Source organism: Podarcis erhardii, assembly GCF_964252035.2.
Source record: "Podarcis erhardii genome assembly, chromosome: 14".
In the NCBI taxonomy this organism is placed as follows: domain Eukaryota; kingdom Metazoa; phylum Chordata; class Lepidosauria; order Squamata; family Lacertidae; genus Podarcis; species Podarcis erhardii.
This window is the reverse complement of record NC_138503.1, coordinates 36,611,402-36,623,624: the sequence shown is the minus strand read 5'-3', so window position 1 is coordinate 36,623,624 and position 12,223 is coordinate 36,611,402. Positions and strand designations below refer to the sequence as shown.

The 12,223-nt window shown below is 42.4% G+C and overlaps 1 protein-coding gene across 4 annotated transcripts in view; it reads left to right on the top strand.

Moving 5' to 3' along the window:
• The window catches only part of DNAAF8 (dynein axonemal assembly factor 8), a 92,065-nt gene that overhangs the window by 14,773 nt on the left and 65,069 nt on the right, over positions 1-12,223 (top strand). For all 4 annotated transcript variants that reach the window (XM_081839508.1, XM_081839507.1, XM_081839506.1 and 1 more), the window contains exons 8-9: positions 1,040-1,375; positions 2,827-2,971. In XM_081839508.1, coding sequence (XP_081695634.1) covers positions 1,040-1,375; positions 2,827-2,971 — 481 coding nt within the window. The remainder of the gene's footprint in view (positions 1-1,039; positions 1,376-2,826; positions 2,972-12,223) is intronic.

The following is a 12,223-nucleotide window of genomic DNA, read 5'->3' as shown; positions in this document are numbered from 1 at the left end:
TAATATTATTATTATTTCAATGTATATACAACCCTTTATCAAAAAAACCCAGGGAGGCGTACAGTATTAGGAACACATTTTATTCTTGCATTGCAGGGGGTTGAACTAGGTGATGATCCCTTCCAACTCTACAATTCTATGATTCTACAGTGCATAATGATCAAAACATAATACAAAGCATAATGATAGACTGCGTAATGATAAAATAATCATAATAACAGTCCCCTCACTTTTAACTGGCCATAGATTATTTAATGGCCAAAGGTCTGGCTAAAGAGAAATGTTTTTGCCTGGCACCTAAAGGCATGCAGAAAGGGAGCTACCACAGAAAAGGCTCATTCTTGTGTTGCCACCCTCCGAACTCTCAGGGAGGGGGCGGGACATAAAGAAGGACCTCAGATGACAAGTGCAGGGTCCAGATCATTTTCTATCGGGAGAGGCATTCCGTAAGGTATTGGGGTCCTGAGCCATGGAAGGCTTTATAGGATAACACCAGCACTTTGAATTGGGCCTGGAAACTAATTACCAGCCAGTGCAGTCAGGACTGGTGTTACATGCTCAAAACATCTTGTTTCAGTGAGCAAGAAATCAATTTTAAAACCCAGACATCATTTAAATACAAAATAAAGCAATTCCATGAGAACATTAAAAGCATCCAGAATTAAAAATTATTATTATTATTATTTTACAAAAGCCTGTTTAAAATCATGACAATTAAAGCAATTCAAAGAACAATTGGGTCAGGAAGTTCAGGTTCAGAAAGTTGCCTGAACAAGTGCATCTTCAAAAGCTGGTGGGATGCCAATACGGAGAGTATGTCAACAGAGAGGGCATTATAGAAAGCTCCTGCTGCCAGTGGTAGAGCCCTCCTCTGTGTTTCCACAAGCTAAGAATGACCAGGCTGGGTAACTAGGTTCAATTTGCTGATCTTAATGCCCTGACCAGGCAGTGAGGCAGAAAACGGTTCAAACCAACTCCCACGGAGTTAGGATCTTTTAGGTAAGGTTTGACTGAGCAGCACTTTTGCTTTCATTCACAGCAAGGGTTGCACCGCGAAAAGCTTTCTGCTGCAGCAGCTCCGTTACTTTCGCAAGACATCTCAGTTTTCATCAGTTGCCCAGGACAAGGAAATGTGCCAGAATCTCAAGAGCTCAGAAGAAAATGACCAGCTGGAAGTCAGGAGAAGACGGAGCCTGAAACTGAGGAGACCGACCTCCACGGGGCCAGGGAATTCAGAATCTAGTGCAAGAAGCTTCTCTGCTCTGAATCTTAACAGTGTGGCGAGGAGTTCAAGAGAACTCAAGGAAGAAAGCAAGAAAGGGTCAAACAGAGAGACACTTCGAGATTCTGCAGACAAAGACACAGGATACCCAAGGTAGCCTGGAATATTCTTTAGATATTAACTGTATTTACAGTATATCTTGCCTTCTCTTCAAGGAAATTAGGTTGGCCTACATGACTCCTTAATCTCCACAACGACCCTGTGAGGTAGACTAGCCTGAAAGAGAGTGAATGCCTGAGTGGAGGTTTGAACCTGGGCCTTTTCACCCTGGACCTGCTCCTTTTATAATAAGAATAAAAATTGTATAAACACAAAAACCATGTTGACATCATAACACAACTGACAAAAAACCCCCAAAGTTAACTACTGTTTTATCATACACTAAAAATCTTCAACAAAATAGCCTCACTTTTAGTCAATGAAAAAGAATACAAAATTAAATATTGTTTTAATCCTTTAAAGGTTATTTACAATTATAAATTCAATCTGGCTTCAAAGCACTCTCAACAACCGCCCTGTGATCTTAGGATGGGTAGTATATAAATTTAATAAACAACGAGTGTGGGTTCATATTTCCCTGTATCTTATTCCCCTAGTAGAGAATAAAGCTGATCAATTTTTTCAGCAAAACGGTCATAATCCTGCCTGCCTTCTCTCAATTCTGATGATATTGGTTTGTTTGACCATGCAAGCTGCGTCCCATGCTTTATTTAGCCAGTTGTCCAGTATGGGGATTCTGGGAATTCTTCCAATTATAAGCAATTTTCATACAAATAGCACTCAGCAGATAAAGGACCATCTCTCTATACTTTGGGCCTGATGCGTTAACAATCAAATAACACCAGCTCAGAACAGTAGATGATGGTCATTTCGTCTAATGTGTAATAAGAAGTGTACCCTAGTCAGTGGCATATGGGACACAGGGATTGGGGGCAGCTAAGGAAAGCCTAGCTTGGGAAATACGAAAAAGGAGATGGGTTGAATGAAAGTGAAATTAGGATTGTTTCTGTGTTCAATAAATCACAGTCAAAATCCAAAACATGATCCAGAGACTAGGAGGGCCCTTCAAGGAGCTTTTCAGCCCTGGTTCTAAGAGATGCTGCCTGTTCCTCGAGGCCCTCGAGTGGCGAAGTATCTGGCTTGTCCCTTGAAGACACAGTGTATGGCACCAGGTCAGGGCCAGGTATGACACTGGAAGAACGTAGGATGAGCCAGCTGGATTAGACCAAAGGTCCATGTAGTCCAACACCCTGGTTTTTCACAGTGGTCAGCCAGATGCCCATGGGAATCTCAAAAGCACAGGACCTGAGTTCAGCAACTCTCTCTTCACTTGTGAGTCCCAGCAACTGACATTAAGTGGCGTATGGCCTCTAACAGTGGAGGTAAAACATAGTCATCATGGCTAGTAGCCATTGATAGCTTTGTTTTCTATGAATTTGTTTCATCTTCTCTTGAAGCCAACCAAGTGGTTGTTGGAGGTGGCAAGGTCACCATGTAACTGGAATAATAATGCAACATGATGTCCCTCTCCTTGCATTTTGTAGGACAGAAGAAAGCCAAAAAGAAAAGCAGGCAGAAGAGAAGCACAGGAAACAGAGGCTCAAGGAGCAGCTGGAAAACTTAAAACCTCAGCATTCCACCACTGGAAAGCAGCCCATGGCAGAACAGACCCCCATCTTATTCCATACGGTCAGTAGCACAGAATAGCCAGAGAGCAGCCTTCTTCTCAAAGGGATCTCGTGCTTCCTTCCAACCCTGGTTGTCTTCTGGCTCTCATAACTGAATTCTGCTCTGTACAACGAATTCCATGCTCATAATAAAATCAGTATGTCAGGGGACAGGGTTCTAAGGCTAAACTTCTTCATAGCATGGTCATTTTCCAGGTTTGTTTGTTTTCTGGAGGAGCATTTAGTTATGTGACACACATGCACACTACTATCAGAAGTTGCCCCCTGGTTTACCACTAGGCCTTCAGGACTACGGACAGCTCCCAAATGGTAACCAGTGCCTTCAATAAAGTACAACGCTAAAATTGTGAGATCTCAATTGGCTGCTCAAATATTCTGCCTTGGGGCTCTCTATATTTTGGGTTGCATCCAATGAGAGAAGACCCACTGAAATTAATGAGCAAGACTAACTTGGGTTCATTAATTTCAGTGGGCCTGTCCCCAGCAGTAACCTTACAATATCCCTTCCAGCTCTGAAGAGCAGGTTTCTGGAGCGGAATGAGACATCTTGGGCCGTTAGCAGAACAACTCATCAAATGGTTTAGGCTAGTAGTCTCCCATCTTTTCAAACTCAGGACCAACCTTTAACGTAAACACACATTTAGGGATCCCTTTCCTATTTTTTTTTAACCAAATATTTGCATGGTGGTAATGCTGCTGTCATGATCCACCTTGGACCAGGCTGTGACTTACATAGTATAGGGTCCCTAGCCACTGGTTGAAGGCTATCCACTCACTGACTTCTAGATCTGCCATTCACTCCTCTTTGCCAGCCAGGGCTTCATCTGAATCTTGGAACATGCCATTGCTTTGGGACAGCTTTCACCTTTAAGTCTCCGAGTTGTTCTTTAGACCAGGGTCATGTCAGCTGTAACCAAGTAGGAGCATTGCATGTTCAGGCTGAAAAGTGCCTGTTCTCTTGTTGACCCAAAGAGAAGAAAAGAATGAGCTGTTGAGTCTACAATCTCACACTCTCTGATATTTTACATCTGTCTTCATTCAGTTTCCCTTTCTCTGCAGTTCTGTCATTTATCAAGATCATTTCATATTCAACCGTATCCTACAGAGTCTTATTTTTTATTTTAGCAGCCCTCCACAGGTTTGTGTCATCTGCAAATCTGATCAGTAGACTCGATTCTTCTGTATAAATCAATAATAAAAAGAGAACTCTTTCACTTACAGCTCACTTCACAATACACCGTTAGCACAGTGGCAGGTTCTGAAGAGCTCCACACAGCTTGCAATCCACGCATGCCTCTTCTGTCTGACAGCTCCTTATTCTTCATAAACATCTGCTAATAAAACATTTAGAAAGGGAAGAGGCAGTGGCATCACTGGTCCACATGCAGCTGTCCTTTTCAAGACAGGTCTGACAGCCGTGTTTTCTGCATCTCAGATTGGAATATTCTTCCCTTCCTCTTTTTGATTCATGCACAGATTGAAGAATTAAATTGTTTTGACATGTGAAACCAAAGCAGTTATAATTTGGCAGCTGTGTCCTTAGAGATTTGGAAAGGAGCATGACTAAGAGAAATATAAATAAATTTTGAGGCACCACATTTCCACAGTGCCCCTTTTTTCAAGTTGATTATCGGATGTGCCGTTTTTGGGCAGGCCTAACCAAACGTTCACCTCGCCTCATCCGTGACTGGGTCTTCTGTTTCTTGCCCTCGCAATCCATCCTTATCTTCCTGATCTGGTTTCTGACAAACAGTCCATTCTCAGCCCCATCTTTTACCTTTTGCCTGCTGGCTACTTCTCTGTCTACATAAAAAACCAACCACAGGGCTGTTTACATTAGTCCAAAGACTAAGTCTTAAGGGATGGAGCTGTGGTTCAATGGTAGAGCATCTGCTTTGCATACAGAAGGTCCTACGGTACGGCAGGGAGATAATCCTGCCTAAAATCCTAGAGAGCCACTGCCAGTCAGTGCACACCGTACTAAACTAGATAGACTAATGGTCTGACTTAGTATAAGGCAGGTTCCTATGATTCCTGGGCTAAAGTGTTAAGGTGGCCATGTGGCTTTCTTTACAAAAGACAGTCCTCTTATTTTAAGGGCTGCCTAGTCCTCGTTTGATTTAAAGATAAAGAACCATCAGAAGGGACAGCTGGAGGGGCCTTGAAGTTGCCAGTCCCCAGGAAGACTGAGCAAGCACACTGGTGACATATATCATGTTTCTGTTTAAATTATATTTCTGAATTTGAATGTGTACATATAAATTAACATATGCACAACTTATGCCAATCCTTGACTTCTTTGGTCCTCTTTTTTAGCGTGGAAATTGGTCACTCTGTACTGTGTTGGGCCCAGAGTTTTTCTCTCATTTTGGGAGGTTGGTGAGTAGGGATGGGTCAGAAGGATATGCCAGATAACATCGTTATTTCATAGTGGATGATGAAAAATATATTTGGGGGGTGGGGACAGTGGAGACAGCCATTTATTTATTTACTTACTTACTTACCAGCAATGCCCCTACGAATTAAGCAAATGCCATTGGTGGTGATACAGTTGCAATCTTTCTTGGAATGATGCAATCAGTCCTGATGATTGATCGTTTCTTGAAGGCTATTTATCAAAATCACCATGATTTCTTGATGATTATTTATCGGAATCACCATGATTGCAAGGAGCATCATAGTGGGGTTGTTGTTTTTTTTGAACCAATGCAATCCTGATGACACAACCATGATACAACAATGCTCTTGGGGCTGATGCAGTGTTACGATGGAACATCAGTGCCTATTGAGTCATTTCGTAGATATCTTTGTCACTGGGTTGCTCTTTGTGACTTTGCCACCTCTTCAAAGGGGTAGTGGAGCTTTATAGAGTGTTTTCAAAACAAAACTGGAACCCCCTACCACATTTTCTCAAAATGGTGATTACTTCCTCCCATTTTTTAAATTAAATTATTTTTATTGTTATCTCCACCCACTTGAAAATGGATGAAAAAATTCCCTCGCCCTTTTGCAAGCAGAAAATGTTCCTGCAAGAGTAGAAGTGGGGAGGAATGTTTGGCCCAGCTGGCCTTTGGACTACTCCTTTTAGGAACACAGGAATCTGTCTTATACAGAGTCAGACCATTGGTCCATCTAGCTCAGTATTGTCTACACTGAATGGCAGCGGCTTTCCAAGATTTCAGGAAGAGCACTATCCCAGCCATATCTGGAGATGTCGAGGACCTATCACCTACTGCATGCAAAGCTGATGCTCTGTTGTGTCAAGGCCAGAGCAGTGAATCATGTAGGCAACCTCTACCCTGAGGAAGAGCTTTGTGCTCCCAAGGGAGGTTTAAATTATTTCCTTTATTTCTCAAGGTTGCCTCGTGGTTCTTTTATGTCATTCTGGTGTGGCCCGGCATGTAGATTAGGAGTGACTCCCCTAGACCTGGAATACTGTAATCTTGCTGGTTGTTCATAATACATCTCAGTAATTGAGTTGAATGGTAATTACACTGGAGGAGCTTAGAAGCCCTTCACTGCCTAATGAAGGTGCTTAGAAAGTAACACTCTTCTTCTTGTTCAAAAAAAATAAAATAAAAATAAAAGTACATTAGCAATTACATTAATGGTCTCGGCTCATTTAGTGCCAGGAGGGAAATCTAGACATTGTGCGCTCTCTCTATCCTTAGCTCACCCCTCTTTGCTGCCTATAGGGAGGCAGAGCCCTCTGTTCTTTTGTGGAATCCCTTTTCTGCTTCTGTTCCTTTTGACGTTGCGGAAATGTTAACTGTGAATTAAATTTGGTCTGGTTGAGCTAAATTGGGAGCTAATCTGTGTTCAGATTCAGTTCTGTGGCTGGTTGTATGAAAATGGAATTTGGCAGCGAGGTAATCAGAGCTCCAACACTCATTCTGGTTGATTTTTGATAAATTAACAGATGAATTAAATCAGGCGCGTAAACACACAGTTGCATGGTCACCAGGAACTGCTTTTGGGGAGCGTGTTGGGAAAGCCTTTCAAAACATCCATTTTTCTGCTAGGCCACAAAATGACACAGGCACAATTCTTAATGGGGTAATCACTTCCTTGAGCTAACTTGTAAGCCTGCTTTAAGAGTAAATCATTGGTGTTGTGGTATCCCAGAATATTTGGATTTAAACTCCCTTCCTTTCCCCTTCAGGTTTGTAGTCCTTTCAGCTCCCTTTCTTTCTCAGAAGTAAGTGTCTGTGTCTGCACATGTTGAGTGAGATCCAGGACGGCTTTATTACTGGATTTGGGACCTAAGAATCAACATGGTGCACTTTTTTTATGGGAGATGTGAGGTTAGACATGCTAGGAAGGAGCTCGGCTTAACCTCTTTTGTCACAGATGAGCCTTTGCCAGTTTTCCCAATTATGAGAATGAAATACATGAAACCCCTGAGGCTCTCCCCAGTTCAACCTCCTTTTGGTTCTGTTTCTCTAATTAGAATTTTTTTTAATGACCTTATAAAGATATGAAGAATTAAGTCTCTTCTAAGCCTTGCTTCATCTCAGAGTTGATTTAAATGACCTTTTAGCTTTCTTATGGAAGCTATTCCTGATAGAGTTTGACAGCCCAAACTACTTGTTACTTTGACTTAAGGGGAAAGCTGCCGCGAGCTTTATTTTTTAAAAAACGACTACACTCTACACTTTTGTCCATATTGATTGGGTGGCCAGCAGAGGTCCCCATGTGCTGATCCAACTGCATCGCTGGAATCTTTCAGAAGAGGCTGACAAAGGAGAGGCACTGAGTAAAGCAAGTTTCCCCAGAGCGAAACCCCAGGCACCGCTTTGCAAGGGAATTTCATGCACCCTTATCACCAAGCAGAGCAGGAACTGTTGCACAGATGAATTAGTTAGCAGGCTGAGTTCAAGACGCTGGTTCTGATATATCAAGCCCCCTACAGCTTGGGGTAGGATGCCAGAAAGATCATCTCACCCGTTATATACCCCATCGATCACTGTGCTGAGCGGGTGAGGCCCGTCTGTAGATTACACCTTATCAAAAGGTCTGTTATACATGATATAGGAATCGAGTCTTTAGTGTTGTGGCACCTAATCCTTCGGAATTCCCTCCCCTTAAATATTATTTATTCCTATATGTTTTTATTACCTGTCCTTCACTTCAAGGTCCCAACATTGAAACACAATATTTTAAACAGTTTAAAACAATGCTGTCTCTGTTTTCTTTTTGGCACCTACCTGAAGGTTTTCCTTTTCCAACAAGGCTTTTAAACGTGGTTGGTTGGGGTTTTTTTGTCACCCAGGTCTCCTTAGTAACAACAACAAGAACAGCAGATTAGTCTCTCTTTGAGAGTTTACCATACAAATGTGCATGTATTTGTATATTCCTGGGCAGTGTGGTGCAGTAGATAAGAGAATTTGGATGGGAAAGTAGCATACAAAGGTATCAATCATAGGCAGCCATGTTTGTGGGCACCTGAGGAGGAACAACTCCATGTCTATCTGTGCAAGTTCATATTTTGCATAAATTATTATGCTTTAAAAAATAAACTATTTGGCATATTTTTTCTTGTTCTGGTGGTCATGGCACATGGAGGAAGCAGATATACAAGGCATTGTAGCCACCCCTTCCTATTCCTAGAGTTCTTACTCAGCAACTTTCGAGATTTCGCCTGGTGTTGCCTATATTCTTAAGTATATTGCTGCAACTATAAGGACTAGAAAGTGGAAGATTGAGCAGAATTTGAACCCAACAGCTGATCTGCCCCCCCCCCGCTCTGTTATGAGATCACTGTATACTCACAGCCACAAAAGTATAATGAAAGAAGCTACAGAGTTCAGCAAATTAAGCACTCGTTTTGGCATTTTAAATATCTGAAGCCATATTTTGCCTGCATTTTTCAATTACTTCCCTTTGAGGTCCATTGCCCATTTGAAAACAAAATGCAGCACAGCTGAGATCCAGAAATCTCAATGCTGTCCTAACGGAGTCGTATGTTGCAGATCAGTGACCCCACCATGCTTAATATGGAGGCAACTGCTAGTTTTACGGAATACAGAATTCCATAGTAAAGTGCATTAACTGGAAGACCGTTTAGACCATTACTGTCAGTATTGCCCACTTCTTTACGGCCAGTTTTTTCTCTAATTACAGTGTGTCCGGCCTGTTGAATGCAGGATTATTATTATTATTATTATTACTCTTTTTGCCATGACAAAGCAATTGTCACCAAGGTTCCAGGGTTTATTTTACAACTTAATGTGGAACTTTGGATCTGTGAACAGATGGCATTGTCATTATTTTAGCCTTCCCCAAAGAATGGAAAGAAACACACAGTTGACATTTCCAAAATGTTTTTATTCAGTAATAAAAATTAGCTGCATCTCATTGGAGAGACTGATTTAACTCCCGAGTTCATGGGCATAAGCAACGCAGAGGAAGCAGGGTTGTGTTGGTGGTGCTTCCAGTCCAATTTGCACAAGGGACAGACAGGGCAGCACACTGCTTTGTGTCCCATCCTGAACACTAGCAATTTAGAATTAGGGGCTCCTTCTAACAACCTACTTATTGAGCATTCATCCTGATTTGCTTGCACAAAATGCGGGCACAGGTTACATTAGAACTGCTCTTTTATACCTCATTCATTTTTGTTTGTTTGTAGGGAGATCATACAGCAATAATCATTCACCCTGCTTTGCATGGCGTTCGTCTATCTTTCTGTTAATCATTCATCCCCTTCACATTTTTCAATGCATTTTCCCTGTCACTTTCCTAACCGCAAAAAGCCTGTTACTTTTTAAAAAGATGATCTGTTGCCAACAGAGCGCTTGAATGCCTTCTTCAATTGCACACATCTAAATTTCCCAGAAGGCACTTGACTCCCACAAGATACTGACAGTCTGGAGCCTTCCTGCTGGGTGTTCCTCTAACCGCTGTACCACATGACCAGAAGTGGGCTGGTGTTAAATTACTACTACAAGATCCAAGCCACTGGCTGATTGCCAGATCAGGCAATATCACATAACACACACACACACTGAAATAACTTGTTATTAATGCTGGTATGCCAATATTACAGACAAAAACATTGGTGCAAACAAATCTTTCTCTTCCTCAAGTGTCACCTGGCAGCAGCCATTCCACCAGGCTCCCTCAGTGGGAGAGATGAGAAGCAGGGCTCATTGCCAAAAGACTTTGCCAACAGACCAGTTTCTTCAGGCACCACCTTCCTTGAGCTGTTTCTATGCCAGCTGATGATTATAATAACTACTACTTAAGAATCGATGCCCCCCTCCCTTGTCCCTTTCCCCTTGTGTGACACTTTTTTAGATTGTACGCCTGTAGGCAGGAACTGTCTTGTTTTAATTGATTGTGTGTAAGCTGTTCTGGCACCCTTTTTGGCAGAAGAGTGGGGAACAAATGCTCTAAATAAATCAGTGTTGAAGACTGGGTTGTAAGGTTTGACTCTTCTTCTGGAGCAAGGAAGGCAGACTTCAGGCTTCTGGGATCTGCTTTGTGTTTTACTAGAACCACAAAATCCACAAACACATTCTGCATAAAAACCCATTCCTGGTTACCCTAAGCTTTCAGCAGTCTAAGCAGTCTAATTTCCTAACGGCTGGGTGTCAGAATCCTTGCCAATCTACTGCAAATCTCCCAGAGATCTCCCTTCAATCTGATTTCAGTAGGCGACTGAGACGCCTCCGTCAGACCTCAGCCAACTGCTATTGTGGGATCCATGGGCCGGAATATCCAGAGCATCACAGGCAGATGGCATGGCCAAAGATGGGCCTGTGGTCATGTTCTTCAGAGGGAAGATATTTTCAGCAGCTTCCGTCAGTGGTGAGTGGCTCAAACTGCGGAGCCAAGCCTGGAACAGCAGTTACGTAAAAAGGCTAGCTAGGCCTGAATTGGTCCCTCAGGTCATCTGATTGCGATGGGCTGAAGAACATCTGTAACATCTCAGGCCATTACCAAGACAATGCTGCTCTGTCTTAGAATAAGATTACCAAATTTGTTTCAATGAATCTGGGGACACTTTATAACTTCAATGGATTTTGTATAGGGACTGATTTGTAAATCTGGGGACTGTCCCCGGGAAACGGGGACATCTGGTAACCTTATCTTAGAACTGCCCTCAGTAGTCCAGGGTGAGAGTGTGGCCTTGCTGCTAGAGTCTCCAGTTCACTTGGTGGTCTTGTGCCGACATAGCTGTGAAGCTCCCTAGGCAGCCTTGGGCAGGTTGACTTGCCTTTCTGACTAATCTTGAATTGAATTGGGTCAGTTTGGGTTAACCCGGGATTCAGCTGAATTGGGTTGAGGCAACCCCAGGTTGAATGAGGTCTATCTGGAGTGATTGGGGAGGGGCAGTCCAGTGGAGAGGAGAGGAGGAGTGGAGATGCTTACAGGCCATCTAATCACATATTTAATTAGGGTTTTAAACCCTAATTAAATAATGTGCAAGGCCTCTGAATTTATTTGGGTCCTGGGATCACACTGGATTGAATCAGGGCCACCCTGAAGTGCTGGATTATACTATTATGTATTATCTATAAAGATGTGTTGTTTATTTTATAACTTGTATTTATATAACAGCTTTCAATTTTTTGGTATTAATATAAAGTTATGTATTGATATAGTTTATTATCTTCTATGTTCTAGATTGCCCTGTGGACTTTTGACAAAGTGTGGCATATACATTTTAATAATAACAGTGCTGCTGCTGCTGCTACTATCTACTCAATCAAATAAGTGCTTTGAGACTTGAGACTTACATTAAGTTTCAGCAGTTTCTGTGAGCAGCCCAAAACTCAGTCACCCAATGCATTTTCTGTGCCCTCTTGTTTTCACACATGGCTCCCATGGAGTGTGCAAAGGTGGGGACATCTCACCAAAAAGGCAAAGGGAGCCGCTGGCTGCCGGAGGATTTCTCTGGAACTGCTAAACTGCCTAGAGAAGTCAGTTCCCATTTAGAAGTGTGCAGCAGATGTATCATTTGGCAGATGTCTGCAGTCAGTAATTTGCCACTCGTCAGTGATTGCCTGCTAAGTTGCCATGACCAAAGCTGGGGTGAAGATAACAGCGAAGGATACGCTTAGACCTGTCCATAAGCAATTTTCTAGAAACCTCTCCAAATCTTAACTGTTCTGTATCCCAAAGCCAAAATGACAGTCCTTTAAGTCCACCTTTTGTATTCTTTCACCAGAAAGTTTGATTTATTTCCTCACATTTTCTACAGAGACCATAAGAAGAGCTTGCTGGATCAGGCCAATGACCCATCTAG